Source organism: Alosa alosa, chromosome 13, assembly GCF_017589495.1.
Source record: "Alosa alosa isolate M-15738 ecotype Scorff River chromosome 13, AALO_Geno_1.1, whole genome shotgun sequence".
Classification (NCBI taxonomy): domain Eukaryota; kingdom Metazoa; phylum Chordata; class Actinopteri; order Clupeiformes; family Clupeidae; genus Alosa; species Alosa alosa.
Window position 1 is genome coordinate 9,491,300 of NC_063201.1, and position 21,280 is coordinate 9,512,579.

The 21,280-nt window shown below is 42.1% G+C and overlaps 1 protein-coding gene and 1 pseudogene across 4 annotated transcripts in view; one reads left to right on the top strand and one right to left on the bottom strand.

The window, feature by feature from the left end:
• triob (trio Rho guanine nucleotide exchange factor b) overlaps window positions 1-6,751 on the top strand; it is an 89,632-nt gene extending 82,881 nt beyond the window's left edge. For 3 of the 4 annotated variants that reach the window (XM_048260429.1, XM_048260430.1, XM_048260432.1), the window contains 6 exons: window positions 130-180; window positions 605-682; window positions 925-1,116; window positions 2,117-2,297; window positions 2,820-2,990; window positions 3,288-6,751. In XM_048260429.1, coding sequence (XP_048116386.1) covers window positions 130-180; window positions 605-682; window positions 925-1,116; window positions 2,117-2,297; window positions 2,820-2,990; window positions 3,288-3,292 — 678 coding nt within the window. In that variant the 3' untranslated portion in view covers window positions 3,293-6,751. Of the gene's footprint in view, window positions 1-129; window positions 181-604; window positions 683-924; window positions 1,117-2,116; window positions 2,298-2,498; window positions 2,552-2,819; window positions 2,991-3,287 lie in introns of those variants that run through there. The other variant, XM_048260431.1, reaches the window with a different exon arrangement.
• A 6,103-nt stretch (window positions 6,752-12,854) lies between these two features.
• Window positions 12,855-16,566, bottom strand: LOC125306256 (annotated as a pseudogene).
• Window positions 16,567-21,280: the final 4,714 nt, after the last annotated feature.

The window sequence follows — 21,280 nt, forward strand, 5'->3', positions numbered from 1 at the left end:
TGATAACATTAAACCGTGTCCATAGAACTTCCATTTCCCTGCTGGTGGTGTAGTTTATGTTCACTCAATGATTTCCCTCTCCTCTTCCTCTTCCTCTCCCGTCTCCTCCTCCTCCTCCTCCCCATCCAGGACTTCCTGAAGTTCTCCCAGCGGGCTGGTCTGGACTGCACTGAGCTGGAGGTGAGGCCCCTGAACCAGACACACACACAGAGACACACACACAAAGACACACACACAGACACACACACACACACATACACATACACACACAAACAGACACACACACACGCACACATACACACACTCACCTAGACACACACACACACACACACACACACACACACACATTTACATCTCTGAGTAATGCATTCTCTCTGCACATCTGCACAGCAATCTCACTCGCTAATCTGAGCATTGAACTTAGAACTGTACACAGTACACACAGTCAACAGAAGTAGAAGAATAAAAAGGAAGATGGCCTCCTGCATCATTCAGTGAGATTGTTGGAATGTGATTTTTTTTATGTTAGGATGAACTTCTGTTCTGTTCTACAACATCTGGGGTTGTAAGAGTACCCTCTGAAGGTGTGTATTGTGTGTTGCAGAAAGCAGTGGAGGTCATGTGTATCGTCCCCAAACGATGCAACGACATGATGAATGTAGGACGCCTGCAGGGCTTTGAAGTGAGGCAGCTCTGTGTTTGCTCCCTTTAAGTATATATTTTAAAAGCCATAAAATGTACACTGATACACTGACACAGGAATATGTGTGTGTGTGTGTGTGTGTGTGTGTGTGTGTGTGTGTGTGTATGTGTGTGTGTGTCTGCATACGTGTCTGTGGAATGTGCGTGTGTGTGTGTGTGTGTGTGGATATGTACATATGTGTACACACGTGTGTGTGTGTGTGTGTGTTGTGTGTTCTCTAGGGTAAAATCATAGCTCAAGGCCAGCTGCTGCTGCAGGACAGCTTCCAGGTGTGCCAGGCAGAGACAGGGCCTCTCTCTCGCATGAAGGAGCGCCGCGTCTTCCTCTTTGAGCAGATCATCATCTTCAGCGAGCCCCTGGACCGGAGGAAAGGCTTCTCCACGCCCGCCTACCTCTTCAAGAACAGCATCAAGGTACTGTACATACACACACACTCAAAAACAGCATCAAGATAAACACACACACACCCTCAAAAACAGCATCATTGTACACACACACCCTCAAAAACAGCTTCAAGGTACACACACACACCCTTAAAAACAGCATCATAGTACACACAACACCCTCAAAAACAGCATCAAGATAAACAAACATCTGCAAACACACAAAATAGCAGACATGTATTCATTAGCAGACACTTTTATCCAAAGCAACCTACAAAATGAGAATAACATTTAAGCTCCAGAGCAGGCAAGACCTTTGTTAGGAATTACTACTGCATCAGCATTAAAGTCCAAGCTGCATTCCTGCAAGACTCGTCACACATTCAAGAACAGAAATATACTTGAGAATTACAGTGTTGTCTTCCTGTAACTCTACTGAAAGTGGAAGAGCAAGATGCTAGCTATTCAGAGATCATGTGTTAAATGCCTTGAGTGCACATATAGCACTGCAAATGGATATCTAATGCTGTACCATGTTACCCTGGAAATTCAGAGTTCTCGCGAGAGCACAATGGAATTGTCTCTGCGAGACACTCTGGCAAGGAGCAATGACGCACGTCACTTTTACCCCAACATTCCGGGGAACCAGCTAAACTGATGAAGACAGCGCTGCAACGTTGGAGGACAGTACGCATTGGTCGTAGTGTTTCGATTCGATCCGATTGCGTCGAAGTCCGAAATCATTCAGAGTAAACATGGTCTAGTGTTATCCAATTGCGTGCAGTGAGATTTTGAAATGCATAAATGCACCTTACACAATGCATGGATTTCCCAGGCTAGTACCATGTTGCAGGGGGCTAAAATTGTCTGATTGATGAGGAATTAGGCTGATGAATGTGAATGCGAAGACGAGAAAAGGAACTCACGGGGAAGTTGTGGAATTGCTTTCCAACAATGATGCAGATGATATTGTACTATATGGAGCAGCCATAGGTGATAAGAGGTCACGACATCTGTGTTCCTAATTCAGGTGAGCGGGCTGCGTCTGGAGGAGGCCGTGAACTCTGACCCCGGCAGACTGGTGCTTTCCTCCCAGACACCAGGGGGCAGTGTGGAGCGCTTCACTCTCCAGGCGCTGAGTCCTGCTGTTGGACGAGCCTGGCGCCATCAGATCAACCTGATCCTGGAGAACCAGCGCAACTTCCTCAATGGTAAAGTGTGTGTGTGTGTGTGTGTGTGTGTGTGTGTGTGTGTGTGTGTGTGTGTGTGTGTGTGTGTCTCTGTGTGTGTGTGTGTGTGTGTCTGAGTGTGTGTGTGTGTGTGTGTGTGTGTGTGTGTGTTTTGTGTTACTGTTACAGTGGATGTTGTTAGGCTACAGTATTACAGTAAATACTCATTGTAATGGGTTTCAGGTGCACAGCAGGCAGCAGGCTTGCAATACTACAGCCATGATGTTTAACATGATGTAAGACATGATGATGCTTTTTATTCTTTGTCTCTTTCCTCCTGTTTCTGTCATTCTCTATTATTTTAACCTCCCTGTGACTTTGTTAAGTTGCTTTGGACTAAAGCGTCTATTCAATACCTTTACTCTGCTATAACTTTCTCTCTCTCTCTCTCTCTCTCTCTCTCTCTCTCTCTCTCTCTCTCTCTCTCTCTCTTTCTCTCTCTTTCTCTCTCTCTCTCTCTCTCTCTCTCTCTCTCTCTTTCTCTTCCTCCCATCCCCACCCCAGCGTTGACCTCTCCCATTGAGTACCAGAGGAGCCATCTGGGTGGGGCCAGCCCTGGAGCCACCAGCAGCAGTAGCAGCAGTGGTGGAGGGGGCGCCACGCGATCCCGACCCCCCCAGCATCCCCAACACCCCCATCAGCCCCGCTCCCCGGCCCTGGGCAAACGCCCCCCAGGTAACCTGACTCTACATGCTGGCCCCCGAGGCCTACTCAAGCCCCAGGCTGCAGGCAAGGCCTTTACAGCATTCTGCATAACGAACACAACCATGCCAGACAGATGCACACACACACACACACACACACTAAACACAAACACAGGATCTCAACACTCCTCTCCCCTCACGTGTGGCTAGTTTGTTTTGCTCTGTCTTCTGCAGTAGAGTTGGAGGTTTGATCAGTGAGCTGATTGACCGTGTCATCTGACCCTGACCCTTTCTCTTTGACCCCCCCCGTACTCCCATCTTCTCCCAGACTGACAGCAGCAGTGGCCTCTCCAGCGTCTCTCTGCCCATCAGGACCCCATGGCCATACTCATGGAGGAGGAGGAGGAGGATGAGGAAGAGGAGGTGCAGATGGCTGGAGTCGCTGGCGTGAGCTACTGCCGGTCCCCAACAGCATGCAGCAGTGTTGGAGCCCCCCATCACACCCCCAGAACCCAACCCACAGCCAGTATCCCCATAAGGACCAGCTGACCCAGGACAGGATCTGGTTCAGGTTCCCGGACGGGCGCGGTCTGGACCGGGTCAGAACCAGGTCAGTTCCAGTGGCAGCTGACGTCTAGGTTCCTCCTGCATCCCAGCATCTAGAACCCGGCCGTCCATCGCCGATCACCCGGTTCTCAACAGAACGCACACCCCTAGCACATTGCATTCAACACCTACCTCTCAACATCCAACGCTTAACATGCAACGCCCAACAAACATGCAATATTCAGCATCCAGTACCTTACACACACTACCCACAGCTCAGCCCCAACACCTTGGACTCAGCTCACAACGTACAATCTAATGGTCCACGCATACAGTAGCAGTATATCAGAAGAACAATGTGTGAACTCTAACAACATAGCATGCAGTACGCAACTCCATTTAACACTCCATATCCAACATCCAACACTCCGATTCTAATACCCACCGGTATCCACCCCTATCCAAACTCCACCACGGTATATATAGCAGCCCCAAATCCAGCAATGAAATGCATATATACAACACTAGACATTGCATCAGACACTCATGGCCATGTAGGTTGACAGGTGTTCTTGGCTTCCTGCTTGTTCTCCGTTCTGCTGTGGAAGAGGAAGTGGATGTGGAGGTATCAGCCATATTGGTGGCAGATCTGAGCCACGTCCAGGCCGCACCTGGCCCAGACTGCCCTGCTGTGTGAGATCCATCCACATCAACAGTATCTATTCTCTCTCTGTACTGTTCCACCTCTTTCCTGCATGACCAATAGCACAGGATGATGACTTTCTCTAACATACACGCTTATGTCAACATATGTAAACACACACACACACACACACACTCTCCTACACATGCACAGAGACATACAGAACTATTTTTCCTCTTTTCCTCACACATATGCACTTATGCAAACACACACACACACACACACACACACACACACACACACACACACACACACACACACACACACACACACACACACACACACACACAACAGTGTGATGTTCTGAGTAAACACATTGCTGCACTAGATGTTTCTATCTGTGGTAATTCTGCTGCATGTTGCTGCTATAACAGAGCTACACACACACACACACACACACACACACACACACACACACACACACACACTGCATTAGATGGGACACTCTGTGCTGCAGCCCAGGGCTTCACCGAGCCGCATCACCGTTCTGTCCAGACCCCGGCTGGCTGCAGCTTGTAGTTCCCTGCTTTCTACGGGCCCCAGAGCAAGAGACCACGGGCCCCAGAGCAAGAGACCACGGGCCCCAGTGCTGTATGTGAGCCCTTGTGTTTTTGTGTTTGTTTCTGCTTTTTAAAAGAGATTACATTTTCTATGGCGAACGAAATGGGACAAGACGTTCTACTTTCAGAAGATTCATATTTTGAGATCACGAACGAGACGGTAAAAACTTTAAACAGACTCTTTAAAGACATTGTTGTGCAGATGCAGTCACAGGAAAACACTATAAAAGCAAAATGACAAAGTTAAGTGTGTTATCTTTAAATGTCAATGTTCATTTGTGTCATTAAGTCATCCACCGTGCTTTTCGGAGCTCCTGCGGGTACACTCCCTTAACCAGTCTCCTTTGGGCTGCAGTGTCCTGGGAGGATTGGATCTGTTTGTCTGTCTGCTTGGACAGAAGATACAGCTCGGGACAGGGCAGCAAGATGAGCACTGACTCTATGCGAGCTCTGGGCCACAGCTGCTCAACCCTTTTAGAAGTATGATCACAAATATGCTGGCATGGTGGTGTAACGGCAGGATCATCAACTGATAACCAGTTGACCCAGGTTCAATTGCAGAAACCTTTTGAACTGTAAATATGTGATTAGAATGTCAACAATTGAAGGTTTGATTTGATGATGAAATAATGAACTATGAGATAACAAGCAGTTGTTATCAGTACAAAACACTGATTGGTCACACAGTTCCATTGAAAATAGCCTATGGGAAACAAACCTCTAGATACCAGCGCCTGGCCTGGGTTTAATTTCCAAATCCGCCGCTGTGAGTCAGTGTTGCTTTGGATTAAAAAAGCATCTGCTAAACACCACTACATTTAGGCCTACAATACTTTATATAGCTCATGCCTGAAGCTCTTCTCATGACTATATAGCTCATGCCTAGCTCTTATGACTACAGTATGTCTGGTTCCTCCAGATCAGGCCCAGATCTTCTCCAGAGTCAGCAGCAGCCCTAGGGCTCACTCAGAGACGAGTGCTAAGGAAGCTCTCCATGTGAGGCATTTCCAGAAGACGCACGTTACAAATGGCCTTGTTTAGTATGTATGTACCCGGCAGGAACGATTCTAGTCATGTATTTCTCAGTTGAATGACTTCTAAATATTTGTTTTCCTTCTCAAGGCAGGTTCTAGAGACTGGTGTCATTATACAAGGCATGTGGTATACAGGTCCTTCACACACATGATTGATTTCCACTTAAACCAAAGCAGTCCTTCTTTCACCTGATTATTCCCCTGAGTCTTTGTGATGCTTAGACTTGCTTTCTGACTGACATATCGCATATTGCATATCGCGTCTTTGCTTTCCTTTGCCTGTGTTGCGGTTTGATTCGTTAGTTTCTTGTGACCAAGTGAGTGCTTCAGTTTTAATAATAATGAGCTCTTCTATTTCCTGTGTGGCAACAACAAAAAAAAGATGTGTTGTAGTGTACTAGTTTCTTGTGCATGCTGGGTGCGTTTGCGTTAACGAGGCTGTACTTAATGCAGGGTGGTTTTGACTCAAACCTCCTGCACACGCACACCTCTCTCCCTGTCCGCTTTGCCTTGCTTCTCCTCATGTGTCTGTGAGTCAAAGCCTCTAGCCTGTTTTTAGGAACACAGCACTGAAGTCATTTCAATAATGAGTTGAGTGTATATCTCTCAGACTCCTAGACCACCATTTGCTTCTTTTTAGCCTTGGTATCAATACTACATGATTTCAGGCACTCAGATGTAAGACATGTAAGTTCTGTTCAGTCATTAGATTAAAACAAACATTGCTGTACTTCTTGTTTAAAGGGTAAGTTTTATTAGGTCTCATTTGTTTTATAATGTATAGTTTTTACACAGCCAAACAGGGGACTGGACATAATGTATACTCATATTTTATACATGAATTACATTCTAAATGTTTGTTTTGTTTGTGTGTGTATATTTCTGTGTACAGAAATTATATCTCTGCGTATTTATATTCATGAAGATTAAAGCAGATGGTTCAATGACATATTTGTGGTGTTCTTTTCCAAAAATGGAAACGAAAAAAAAACGGAAGTTATTTCTCTTGGTTTGTGTGCGTGTTTTTTATATCAATGGTTCATTGTTACTAAAAGAGCCTTGTGGGCTCCGAAAGGTCATGAAGACTGACAATCTTAACACCAGATATCAATCAGCTTTGAGGATGAGGTGGCATTTACAAAACTGTCAAAATCAGATGAAAAATTCTCACATTAAGTAATACTATCAACTCGACACTGTAAAAAGTCCCGCCCAAATCTTCACTTGGCTTTCAAGTCTTTATTTATCATGCACCTTGTTAGCCTTTAGGGGGAAGTGTTGCACTTTCACACAAATCCTTGCTCCTCTAAAACAGATGATGGCGATAACTGTGCTTGTCTTTTGGGCCCCCACTGTCGACTTCAAGGCAGCCCTGCCACCGTCGACTTCAATGCACCTAATGCTATCCTTAGCTTCTAACCCTAGCATCTTCCAGGCAGCACTGCCTTAAAGTCGGCGGTGAGAGCCCAAAAGACCATATAGTGATTACTGCACAGTGCACATATCAAATTAATTGATTTTCTTTAGGACACGAGTACTTTTTCCTCACAACACACTTGCCCCCTGGACCACATAAAACCTGTGCTTGGGTGGCAGAGATGGATGCATCAGAGCAAACCGAAAAATACTCTAGGAAGTATGCATGCAATGCAGCCTTTGATGTATAGCCACTGGTCGGCAGCATTAAGCCATGCAAAAATCCCAAAAGTAAAATCAGACAGATAGGTATTAGGTAGTAGTTGGTATTATGGGATGTTTGTGATTGGACCAGGGTTTGTTGAGTGTATCACATGGGGAATATACGGAAGGAATAAGTGTGTAGCATCTGCATTTTCAATTCCCAAAGCATTTCAGGGGTTTCCTTTCCACCCTCGTGCTTCATACATCCTCACTGTGGTTGTTTGTTCTTTAGCTCTCACACTATCGTGACATGGATCAGGTTCCAACCAATGTCAAAGATGTTGCTCTCTGCAAGTGAGTCCTTGTGCAAGGTGAAAATGTAGTCAGACACAATTGGGGAGCCTTTTCCTGTCGTTTGCAGCGCACATGCACTGCTTACCTAGCAACCTATCTGTAGATGAGATATCTGATAAGGAAATGGAACAGATCTTATCTGCAGCATGCACCGTTTGGCGTAAAGGTGTGATTTCTGCATCTCCTGTTTATAAAATGTGTTTCCTCTCATGGCCTGTCAACCACCGCAAGATGAACAGATGTAAGGAAATGATAAGGTATTTTTTTGAATAAGGTTTGCATTGTGTGTGGGATGTAGGCTATAGGTAAGTTTTGAAGATGCTTAAGCAGATAAGGGGAGATGTTGTAAACATGTTATCCCATAGGTTTATTCATAGGGCTATATGAGATTTTAAAATGGGCATTTTGTGTGTGTGTGTCTGTGTGTTTGCACAGATAGTTTGCATACAGACACAGCTATCTTCATGATCTCTCTCCCTTCACAAGTATTGTTTCCTATCATTTAAATATTTTCCTTTGTCTGTTTGCCACACAACACAGAAGAAAGTCAGCTTTTCAGGGGAAAATCTGAAACTCTTGAAGTGTTTTTTTTTTATTATTATTGGGAGGGGGAGTATCAAGTGATGTTTTATTATTATTTGGAGGGGGAGTATCAAGTGCTGTATCAAGTGAACATACATTGCCTATGAGTTTGGCTGGCACATTCACGCTGAGGGTCAACAGAGCTCTTTCTAACAATCTGGTTTGTTCAAGCAAGCCCACAAAATCCTCAAATGAGTAACTGGTAGATTCCCTGACATCTAATTAGTAATGAACATATTTTCTGGATTACAAGAACTCTACACTCCAAACGCCACAAATAAGAGTTTACTAAACTGGGGAACGTAATGATGTTAGTTTTAGATTAGATACTCAACCATCTCGGTCTGCAAAACTCTGCAAAGAAGCCAATCTGGAGTGAACATATTTCTGACCTAAATCTAACTTCGACGAGGTTATTTAGAGAGCGCAGACCTTGGCATATCGATAGTGAAACTGAGTTGAAGGCAGGCAGCCCATACACCTGGCCACGAACTCGTGTGTCTGTCTGTCGTGATGCATTTTAAAGCAGGGCCGTCGCCATACATTTTCGACAATATTCAAATGTGACCAAAATGTCCCCCTCAATATTCGGACATAGAAAAATAAATAAAGAAAACGCTATAGGCTACTACAGGAAACCAACAAGCACCACCATCTGAAATGTAATCAAACGTAAATAACGCATAAATGACCTATTGATGCCCTTTTATTTTAAGTATTTTAATCTAAGAACTTGTGCGTGCGTGCCTGTGTCATTAATTTCTTTCACATGTCTTACAACATAAATAATGCATTCATATGCTAGTAATGTCAGAAATAACACTGTTTACACGCCTCTTAGAAATGGTTGTTGTTGCATCTTGCATGTTAAGATGCGCACTCAGTCGCGCATCCATACAGGCAAAAGCGTAGGACTCAAATGTGGCGACAGCACACAAGTTGATAAAACGATTACCCTAATTGACTGACTTGACTAATGACTTGTTTATGATACTTTTATTATTTTTGCATGGCAGGAAATATATTGAAATTCTGTTTGGTGGTACCCCAGACTCCACCACAGATTTACCCCCCCTCCCCATGTTGACATCATGACTACAGCCTTACTTTAAAGTGCCCTGTCGTCAGCTACATGTATAATGTGCACACATTTTACTTTCATACACTAAAGTCAGTTCACACAACGTCAGTTTTTTATGACCTTTTATGGGCCCCATAAAGGTTTCAGACTAAATTGAATTAAATAATTTAAAGACAGAACCCAGTTAAACTTTTACCCGGCGTCTTATTTCCAAAATAGTCACTGATTGCTAAATGGATCGGCTCCTAATGGCACGTAGGCCTACCACAATGCACAAAACAGAATAATATTAATAACATGTATTTCTTTATTACTTTTCTAGCACAGAGCATTGAGTAAGTGCTTTACAGAAAAAACAAGCGAAACAGTCATAATAATAATAAAAAACAAAATAGTAATATATTAAAGGGTAAACTCCATAAGAAAAAATTAAACTCCATACAAGACAAAAAATGGAGAAAGGAAAAATATCCAGAACATAATACCCCAAAAAACAAATAACAAACATAACAAACAAAACACAACAAAGAATATGATATGTGAATATGATCATGATTTTCATTTGGCACCTAAGCCCACTAGGGGGCAGGTTCTTCACGATCAACCTGATGTATTGAAAACAATATAGAGCTGTTTACACAATGTGGGCCCTAATGCTGAACACTGGTATTACCATAACAAGACATATGCTATCATATACAATAAATCATAAATGACAAGCAATCTAAAAAATCTAGCCCAAATAAAATAAAACACATACAAAAATATACATTCTAAAAAGAACCAACATTTCTTTAAATAAGCTTTGAATTACTTTTCTGTGTGTACTCAGTAGCACTGGTATGGATGAGCTATTTGGTTTTATTCTTTTGCCCTGTTTGTAGCTTCTTCAATTTGATATTTCTTACCCTGACCAGTCCATATTACCACATGTTATCAGCTGCTTACAGGGATGGACAGTACATTTACTTGATTACTGTACTTACTGTACTGTACTTGTGACTTTTTGACTCCACTACATTTGAAATACAGTATGACCATGAAGTACTCATTACTTTTAACCACATTTGATTATTTAAATGCAATAATGCGAAATACCATCTTGAAGTTAACTTTGTCAGTTTGTCAATAGTTCAATTTGAACTTGGTTGAATTGGCTGTGGTAATGATGTTGACAACAGATTCTTCATCAGAACATCCTCCATGAAGCCTGCGAGAACCCAGACTGTTATCAATTGAGATTTGAGAAGTGGTAGTGTTAACCAGGCTATCCTGCATGGTCATTGTGAATTCGGAATGAAATTAGACAATCACCTGACATTTACCACATAGCTAGATCTTTAGAACCTGACTCTCGCCAGATGAATTTCGTTCCGCCTAGCTCCACTCACATCCATCTGGGATCGGTTCCGTTGAGAGTGATTTCGGCACCAGATTGTATGGTAGAGCCAATCAGGACACAGGGCGGGAGTTTCATAGATGTGACCTAGCGTAGAAAGTGACTGTGAGACTGTTCTCAGCATCACGGGTTGGCTTTGATGTGAGTGGTTGAAGTAGCACATCAATAGATGACAGACAAGTGGCTTATCCAATCATATGCAGGCATTTTTTGATTAGGCCCAGCCTTCTGAAGCACCACTCCAATGGATTGATCCCAGATGGATGAGTGGAGCTAGGCGGAACGAAATTCATCTGGCGAGAGTCTTTAGCCTACATCAATAAATAATGTACTCATATCTACTCAGTTATCTGGTTTTGTATTCGGCATTATTCAGCAGAATTATTTTTAAAAACGGAGGGGATATAGGCTATCAGTTTTTTCCTAATAGCTTACCTTACTACGTATCTCTTAGATTTCGCTAATGAGTGTTGTAGGAGATATTGACGGCACAATAACTTTTACTAAAAACCAGAAAACAATGTTAAGGCATTTGTGGAGAAGAAGGATGGTTTGTGTGTTGTTCCTACATCTCAAGGTAAGCTATTTTGTTTACCCCTATATTCTGACTAGAATTGAGTATGGCTACATAAGGCTAACTGCCCTCACCAGGAGAGCAGGGGGAAAGTGTATGTTACCGTGGATTACCAGAGTCACACGATCACACAGACAAACACAGTCAGGGCAGGATGTTCTTGTAATAGTTTTTAGACAGAATCATAACACTGATCTACAATGCTTTTGTCAGTCATTCATCAATGTGCAAATACTCATAATTGACCTTGTGCAAGAGCTCACAACATGTTATATACCTGCAAGCTACCGGCAAATAATAAATGCGAAGAATGACTAAGATTACAGACAAGTGAACCTGACTTTGCAGACTTTGCAAGAGAGTACATTCAGAATGAATATTGGGTGGTCTGGGGGTGGGGAACTGACTGCAGGGCTCACTATGACTAACTGTAAAACTATGTCTGCAGCAGGCTCAGATGAAATGCTTTACATTACATACAGACTTAAAATGTGTGCATTGTTGTGAATATGTACAAAACATCTGTATCGAATTCATAATTCAATTGTTAATAAAATGTTTTCCCCATGACACTGGCCTGTGTTATATAAATATCATTATGCAGTTCCAGTAACATTTTGTAGTTTTAAATGTAATTAAAATAGATATATGCATTTCTACTTATCATCTCACCACTGAAAGGACAGAACACACTGACCTGGGATAAAAGGGTTCTTGAAGTTACTTCCTCAGTATTGTGCAATCTAATATCTCTACGTCTTTTTCTCCATTTCTGTGGTAAAACACAGAGGATATCTCTCTTCTTTTGAAGTCACCAGCATTTGATGAGGAAACCACAAACAGCACCTACAGGATACACCAGCCCAAAACCATTCTTTGGATCAAACTACCAGATACTTCAGGATTTCTCACCTCCTACACTTTCAGATTACTAGAGAAAATTTCCTTTGGTAATACCTACTGTCAGAAGCTTTAGAACTTTACCATGCTTTTCATTGCTTTGCTGCTGAGCTCTGGCTCGTTTCAAATCTAGACTTTAACAGATGATTTCTGTTAACTATATTTCTATTTAGTTTTGATGTTATTTTATCTTCTTTGGGTATTTTACTCAACATGCCTTGCCTCATTAGTCCAAGTATCCTCTGAAGAATGTGTGCACATGTATGTGCAGTCTGTACAATATGCGCATAACCTGGAAAAATCCAAACTCATTCACCAAGTGAATAGAGTTTGGTGACTCATAGATTGGCCAAGAATTCCTGCTTTGCATCTCGATGGGCACTAACTTTGAGTGTGTGTGTGTATTTGTGTGTGTGTGTGTGTGTGTGTGTGTGTGTGTGTGTGTGTGTGGACATGCATATGTGTATGTGTGTTTGTGTATGTGTGTGTGTCTGTGTGTGTGTGGGGGGGCAAGGGGCCGTGTGTGTGTGTTCTCGCCCATGTCATATTGCAGTGGAGCGCTCGTCCACACTGGTGTTGCGGGACACGGAGTAGACGGAGCCACTGGCCGTGCTGAGGTAGGCCTTGAGAGAGCTGCACCTGAGGCAGGGGCTCTTGCTGAGCAGTCGAGACAGGTGCCGTCCTGAACTTCCAAGCCCCACAAACGAGTGCAAGCAAGGGTTCAGGCAGCAGTGGGTGTAGGCCATCACCTCGGTGATCTGGAGACTCAGGAGCAGGGCGTTGCTGGACTCACAGTTGTGAAAGTAGCCCATGACGTGCAGCCCCCAGAAGAAGTTTGTGGCGTTGTAGGGCGTCCAGCAAAACAGGAAGGCCACCATCACCACCATGACGAGGCGTACCGCCTGGCGCTTGGCTGAGCGGCTGTGCAGGGCGTCCAGCAGGATTCGACTGTAGCAGAAGATCAGCATGGTCAGTGGGATCACAAAGCCCAGGACGTTCATCTTGAAGATGGCCCCGGCGCGCAGGCCACTTTTGTCCTCGTAGTCTCGGCCGCAGACATTTTTGGCCGTCGCGTTGCTATTGGATAATTTCACTGCCAGCACTTCTGGGAACGATGAAAGATGGCGGTGATCCAGGCGGCGATGCTGGCGGGGATCCCGTGAAGCGGCGTCGGACCCGCATGGCGTAGATGGCGTGTACGACCGCCAGGTACCGGTCCACACCCATGAGGGCGATGAAGTAGATGCCGCTGTAGTAGCCCACGTAATACACACTGAGCACCAGCTTGCACATGGCATTGCCGAACACCCACTCGTCTCGGGCCTGGTGCGCCAGGAAGGGCAGTGAGCTGACCAGCAGGAGGTCGGCCAGCGCCAGGTTGAGGAGGCACACGTCTGTCATGCTCCGCAGGCGCACCCCCATACTAATGACCCACACCACCAGGCCGTTTCCCAGCAGCCCCAACACAAAGTATATGGAGTAGAGCGCAGGAAGGAAGCTGGCAGAGTGATGGGTGTAATTGCATGCCTCACTGTTGGCCATTTCTTCCGTATCAAGTTCGTATCCATAGTCTGTGTTTGAGATTGTTTGAGCAGAACTGAAGGGAAACAGGAATACAATCAGCACACTTGTCAACAACTAAAACAAACAAAACTTCTGAAAGGAACTATGTGTAGTTTCTTTTAGTTTAAAAATATTTAGTTAAAAAATAACCTAGAAAGAGTAACAGAATGTAAAGAATCAACCATTTTAATGTAATGTCAAAAACACCTATATGCTCTGTGTGCTGTCCAGATATCCAGTGAAATTAGTATGCAAACCATCTAGCACCAGGCCAGCGTTCTTATTATACCACCTTGCACCATGTGATGTGCTGTGTTGAATACAGTGCAAGTCAATGGATGAGGGCTGTGTGGCTTCGTTCAAGACAACTCGAATCCTAAAGAATTCCACTATTCCACACTTCTTTAAAGTAACACAATGTAGGAATTCCCCCTTTTTGTCATTTTCCACGTGCTGAGTATTGATTTACTGTAGTAACGGGGTGGCCATTTCACTGACGAAAAGGGCCATGCCCTTACCCACAAAAACAACATTACATATATGCAATAACAGTCAATCTGGGTATGCATCAGCAATTTCAGAGAAACCAGTCTCCATATTATCAATTAGTATAGCATTACAATGAGTTTGAATGAATTTATCTTAAATTATTATTAAGTAAAAAAACGTGTTGCTTTAAAACCACATAATTTTCAGTGTCCCGCTGGCGGGACGGTTACCCCCCTCCCCCACCTCCCCCCAACATTCTAAATCAATTGTATGCACCATATTGCTATGTAGCATAGTAATGTTATACACCATTTCAAAGCTTTGACTCTTGGGAATCCAAAAATGACAACTTTTTTCATGTACAATCTCTATAGTGCTTTACATTCTCAGATTAATCTTATTATGTTAATAAGATTATTAACCCCCCGCTTTTGGTGCTACCCTGACTTAGCTGCAGCACAATAAGTAGATGCAACATATTGGGTATTGAAATATTCACAAGAATCCATAGAAATTGAATTTTCATGTTGTGTTATCCAATATTAGTTGTACAGATGTATAGTCTATCTTATACACACTCATTGAACCAACAAAGTAAATGCAAAAATAGAGACTTTTTTGTCATTATTCCATATTGTGTGTAGTCAGTCTATATCAGAACAACTGACATACAATCTAAATAGTTCACAAGAAACCTCAAAGTGTTACCTTTCATTTGAGACCAGAATTATGCTTCTACACAAAGGGGTTCATGTGCAGTAAGCATTTGATTGTCAGTATGCATTTTGGATAACAAAAAGTCCTATGGGGAGTTTCCATAGGCATTTTACAAAACGCATGAGCATACCTTGGCAAATAATAGTCTAAAGAACTCATATTTTTTCATTCTATATTGATCTACTTTTGCACACAACTTCACAAGACCTGGTGCTAGGGCTCAGTTGTGTTTCTAAGTGATATTAAGTGACCTAGAGGGTCACACTGAAATGTGGTCAGTCCAGAGATGCTTGTAATCCGGCAGAAAGAAAAAACGATATTCTAGCCTCTGTAACTCTTTCTGAGTACATCACACATTTATTTTGATTTCCTATGAAAACTAGAGGTTCTCAGCTTTCTATAGTCCAACATTTGATGGTAGGCCCCAGAAGAGGTGGGAACAATGCCCTTGTAAATAGGCACAGTGCAATTTCAGGCAAAAACTTTAGATTTTAAGATTAAGAGTTTCTTCAGTATGACATTTCTACACAAACACATGGCCCTTGCTGTAGCCAGGTAAAATCCCAACAAGATGTACTTTGTATCCATTTATCTCTTCAAATGTTCAAATAGGAAATACCCAAATGACTGATGCATTAATATTTTCATTGAGCAGGATTCAGTATTTGGGGAAAGTGTGTAATTGGCTAATCCACATTTTCAAGACTAGAACTGCAGAGCACACAGAGATAAAACATGTGTTGACCTTTAAACATCTGCTGAGATTTTTAAGAGATCACCTGAGAAGACGTGTTGATCACTCAAATGATTACAGATAAGCTGTACATTAAAGCTCTATGTATACAGCTGTTTGAGGATAGTAAGTGGTCGATGCAACTGGTCTTACCTGTATGTGCGAGTGGAGAAAGCACTGGCTGTGCTAGTCAGCAGACTTTGAAGCCCATCATGAGTGGAGAAAGCACTGGCTGTGCTATTCAGCAGACTTTGAAGCCCATCATGAGTGGAGAAAGCACTGGCTGTGCTATTCAGCAGACTTTGAAGCCCATCATGAGTGGAGAAAGCACTGGCTGTGCTAGTCAGCAGACTTTGAAGCCCATCATGAGTGGAGAAAACACTGGCTGTGCTAGTCAGCAGACTTTGAAGCCCATCATGAGTGGCACTGCTTGTGTCATTCATTATTACTCAAATACATGCAGTACCTGCAGTAATGCAATACAACAATATAACAACAGACCTGCAGTAATGCAATACAACAATATAACCATTATAACCAAAAGATAGTCAGTCAACGTGATAAAGAGTTAAAAGTGCACTCTGGGGTCAACCTGAGGATCTGACTAAAGAAACTTTGTTACATTGCTAAAAAAAAACACTTCCTTGAATATAGCATGTAGAATATCTCGATGCTGAATAAACAAATGTGCATGGAGTTGAATTATACTTACACTCTAGTCGTACTTGAGTTCTGTAGCGGACATTTACACAGTATGGGTTGAGGGTTTTGGTGGTTTATGTTGCTGTGAACAGGAAATATACTGGGCTAAGCAGAGGATGTGGGTGTAGAGAGGGCTAGGGGCTTGGCCTAATTAACTTATTGTTTCACACTCCTGTTTGAGGGTTTAATGAAAGATGAACTGTAAAGCATACAAATCTACATATCAAATCTAATAAATGGTTAAGACTTTATCATTGCATCACACAAATCACATCACGCAAGATATGATACTGCATCACACAAATCACATCACGCAAGATATGATACTGTCATATCTTGCTATGAGACATATCATAGCAAAGCCAGTCACCATAATGAAATTGCTTATTGATGCAAGTCGCGTCTTTCCTGTTAACTTAACAAGAAAAACCGTGGAGCTTATCATGGACCAAAATCATCACACACATTGCAACCAAGCTATAAAGCTTACAAATGATGGATCTCATTATCCAGACTTCGATGGTCCATGGTTTCCACATGGCAGGAGTTGTCATTTTTATCATAGGTCAGTATGTCAAGTAATGGTTAATGCAGTAGGTTCATAGATCAAAACCCACCCTGGAAACACATTTGCTGTCTTTAGTAAGAGGGCTTAATTGATCATAACAAAATGTACAGACTGTAAAGTTTGCTCGGCCCCAAAATGCCCCACACAAGAATGACAGGACATGCACCAGGGCAATAGACATGCAAATGCTTGTAGTAGTAGAATTTGACTTGTCCTAATGGGGCTATTTGTGTTGCAGCAATAACACACACACACACACACACACACACACACACACACACACACACAATCCAGTTAAGTACAATAAATACATTGTATAAAGAGTTTAAAATACAAATGAGTGTTTGTATCTGGATGAGTACTGTCAGACAGAATGGATTCTGCCTTTTTAGCACCTGTGTCTTACTGTATACAGTTAAGACACACTTTTCAGTTAAACACCAGTGACTCAGCTACCTTGATGACCTTTGTTATCACATTTTTCTGTTTCACATTGGTTGAAGCATGCAAACAGATAAGAGAAAAGCTAAGGATTAATTCTACATGTATAAAGCATCTGCACAGACACCTACCTGTATCCACATTAAAGGAGAATTCTGGCGATTTTTCACATACATCTCTGCTTCTCAACTTCACCTGTCGGTACGGAAAAAAATGAACACGGGGGCTCATGAACATGCCCCCAGAGTATAGCACTGTAGCTGTCTGGTACAGTAGCTCCAGCTGTTGGCTGCAGCAACTTGAGCTCGGAAGAAACGATTGTTTTTTTGTTTTTTTCGTATTGGTATTCAGTGACCTCAATTAGACATTTGATCAGGGGCTTACTCTGATGGAGTGCCAGCCAGCTAGCTAGAAAAATTGCAGGACTAGGCACTGTTCGATTAGATAATAAAAAAATCAGAACACAGAAGTTCTCCTCATTGTCATGTATCGGCACTATTAAACTTGGCCAGACACTTCTGACCTCTCTTATATTAGGCCTAGTGTTCCCATTAAAGCTCAGCTTGCTGTTAATCATAGTCCCCAGATACTTACAGTATATTACTCAACCAGTCCTATTTCCTGACCATTTATATTTGTTTTGACCATAGATTGTGTATAGTTCTATATATACAGTCTATGGTTTTGACAGGATGTAGCATACACTTCACTTCCCAATGTACTGCATTAACATGGTTGGCTGCATTGGATTAGTTCTGCATTTGCTTTTAGTGCTCGTCTTCTCATGCCTCAGTTCAAGATCTTGTCATGACAACATAAACTGCACATATTTAATTTATACTACTCTAAACCACCTTCTGTAAATCAACTCTATACTACTGTCTCTGCACTATATTTCTTGATCTGTCTATGCACCACCTGCCTATACTTTGTATATCACATTGCACTTTTCTGCTTTTTTTGCACTTCTGGTTAGACGCAAAGTGTATTTCGTTGTCTTTGTACTTGTACTCTGCACAAGCACAATGACAATAAAGTTGAATCTAATCTAATCTAATAACCAACCCCTGCGACAGTTTCTTTGATTAATTCTATTAATATATATATATATATATATATATATAGTAAAGTGTCTACACACAATGCAATCTCAGACTAGTTTTAGCTGTAGTTCCCTAAAGCTGTAATTTAGCAACCAAATGCAATCAGGACTCAGGACCAGTGCACCCCTCTCTATGACAACTTCATCTGTTTCATTGGATTTTCTGTAGCCTATTTTATGGATTTGTCTGGATTCTGATAGCTGTCTGAGTAAAGTCTGTTTTTCTTGTTCTTCTGTAGACCTACTGCGCATGTATTGGGCCACTTTCTGGAATTCCGTCTTCTCCTTTTAATGTGGCTTGCCTCCCTCACACACACACACACACACACACACACACACACACACACACACACACACACACACACACACACACACACACACACACACACACACAATCCAGTTAAGTACAATAAATACATTGTATAAAGAGTTTAAAATACAAATGCAAAAGAGTGTTTGTATCTGGATGAGTACTGTCAGACAGAATGGATTCTGCCTTTTAGCACCTGTGTCTTACTGTATACAGTTAAGACACACTTTTCAGTTAAACACCAGTGACTCAGCTACCTTGATGACCTTTGTTATCACATTTTTCTGTTTCACATTGGTTGAAGCATGCAAACAGATAAGAGAAAAGCTAAGGATTAATTCTACATGTATAAAGCATCTGCACAGACACCTACCTGTATCCACATTAAAGGAGAATTCTGGCGATTTTTCACATACATCTCTGCTTCTCAACTTCACCTGTCGGTCGAAAAAAAAAATGAACACGGGGGCTCATGAACATGCCCCCAGAGTATAGCACTGTAGCTGTCTGGTACAGTAGCTCCAGCTGTTGGCTGCAGCAACTTGAGCTCGGAAGAAACGATTGTTTTTTTGTTTTTTTCGTATTGGTATTCAGTGACCTCAATTAGACATTTGATCAGGGGCTTACTCTGATGGAGTGCCAGCCAGCTAGCTAGAAAATTGCAGGACTAGGCACTGTTCGATTAGATAATAAAAATCAGAACACAGAAGTTCTATTCATTGTCATGTATCGGCACTATTAAACTTGGCCAGACACTTCTGACCTCTCTTATATTAGGCCTAGTGTTCCCATTAAAGCTCAGCTTGCTGTTAATCATAGTCCCCAGATACTTACAGTATATTACTCAACCAGTCCTATTTCCTGACCATTTATATTTGTTTTGACCATAGATTGTGTATAGTTCTATATATACAGTCTATGGTTTTGACAGGATGTAGCATACACTTCACTTCCCAATGTACTGCATTAACATGGTTGGCTGCATTGGATTAGTTCTGCATTTGCTTTTTAGTGCTCGTCTTCTCATGCCTCAGTTCAAGATCTTGTCATGACAACATAAACTGCACATATTTAATTTATACTACTCTAAACCACCTTCTGTAAATCAACTCTATACTACTGTCTCTGCACTATATTTCTTGATCTGTCTATGTACCACCTGTCTATACTTTGTATATCACATTGCACTTTTCTGCTTTTTTTGCACTTCTGGTTAGACACAAAGTGTATTTCGTTGTCTTCGTACTTGTACTCTGCACAAGCACAATGACAATAAAGTTGAATCTAATCTAATCTAATAACCAACCCCTGCGACAGTTTCTTTGATTAATTCTATTAATATATATATATATATATATATATATATATATATATATATATATATATATATATATATATAGTAAAGTGTCTACACACAATGCAATCTCAGACTAGTTTTAGCTGTAGTTCCCTAAAGCTGTAATTAGCAACCAAATGCAATCAGGACTCAGGACCAGTGCACCCCTCTCTATGACAACTTCATCTGTTTCATTGGATTTTCTGTAGCCTATTTTATGATTTGTCTGGATTCTGATAGCTGTCTGAGAGTAAAGTCTGTTTTCTTGTTCTTCTGTAGACCTACTGCGCATGTATTGGGCTACTTTCTGGAATTCCGTCTTCTCCTTATTTGAAGCCTATCATCGGATAGCCTAGCAGTAGCCTATGGGTAGCCATTCAGCGTGTCTGCCTCCCTCTGGACTGAACATAGCATATGGCTGGACATAGGGGCTAATGTGACCACAACACCAAAGTTAACAACAGTAACCTATCCTTGTGTGTGTATGTTGGCCATATTATTGATCAGATGCCTTTAGAAATGTTGTTACATTCTTATATCAACATTTGAACTATTTATACATTTTTGGCTTGTTCAGTCACTGTGCTGCTATATAGAAATTAGTGGTAAAGTAAAACCAAACCCAAAGTGATCTACCATCATTCCTCATCTTACCTCAAAAAACAAATCAAATTTGGGATTTACAGCAATGATACAATAATGAGACATAAATGCATCACATTTGTCCTTTACATGTTGCTGTGAGTGCAATCATTGCATTTCATTTTGCATTTTGCAGACTTGCTGCAGATATGGCTGAGCAAAAAAGACAAAAAAAACAAAAAAACAACAGGAAACAGTGCAGAGCTCACAGCTAATGCCTCGCTTCACAACATTGGTGACTGTAACCCTTAAGCCTGGCTGTGGTTAATGCAAAGGTGGTAGTTCAGGTGACTGCTCTGCGACTGCTGTCAGAGGCTAGCGGGGCCATGAGAACAAGTTGAAAGAGGCTGACTCCTCCTGCTGCT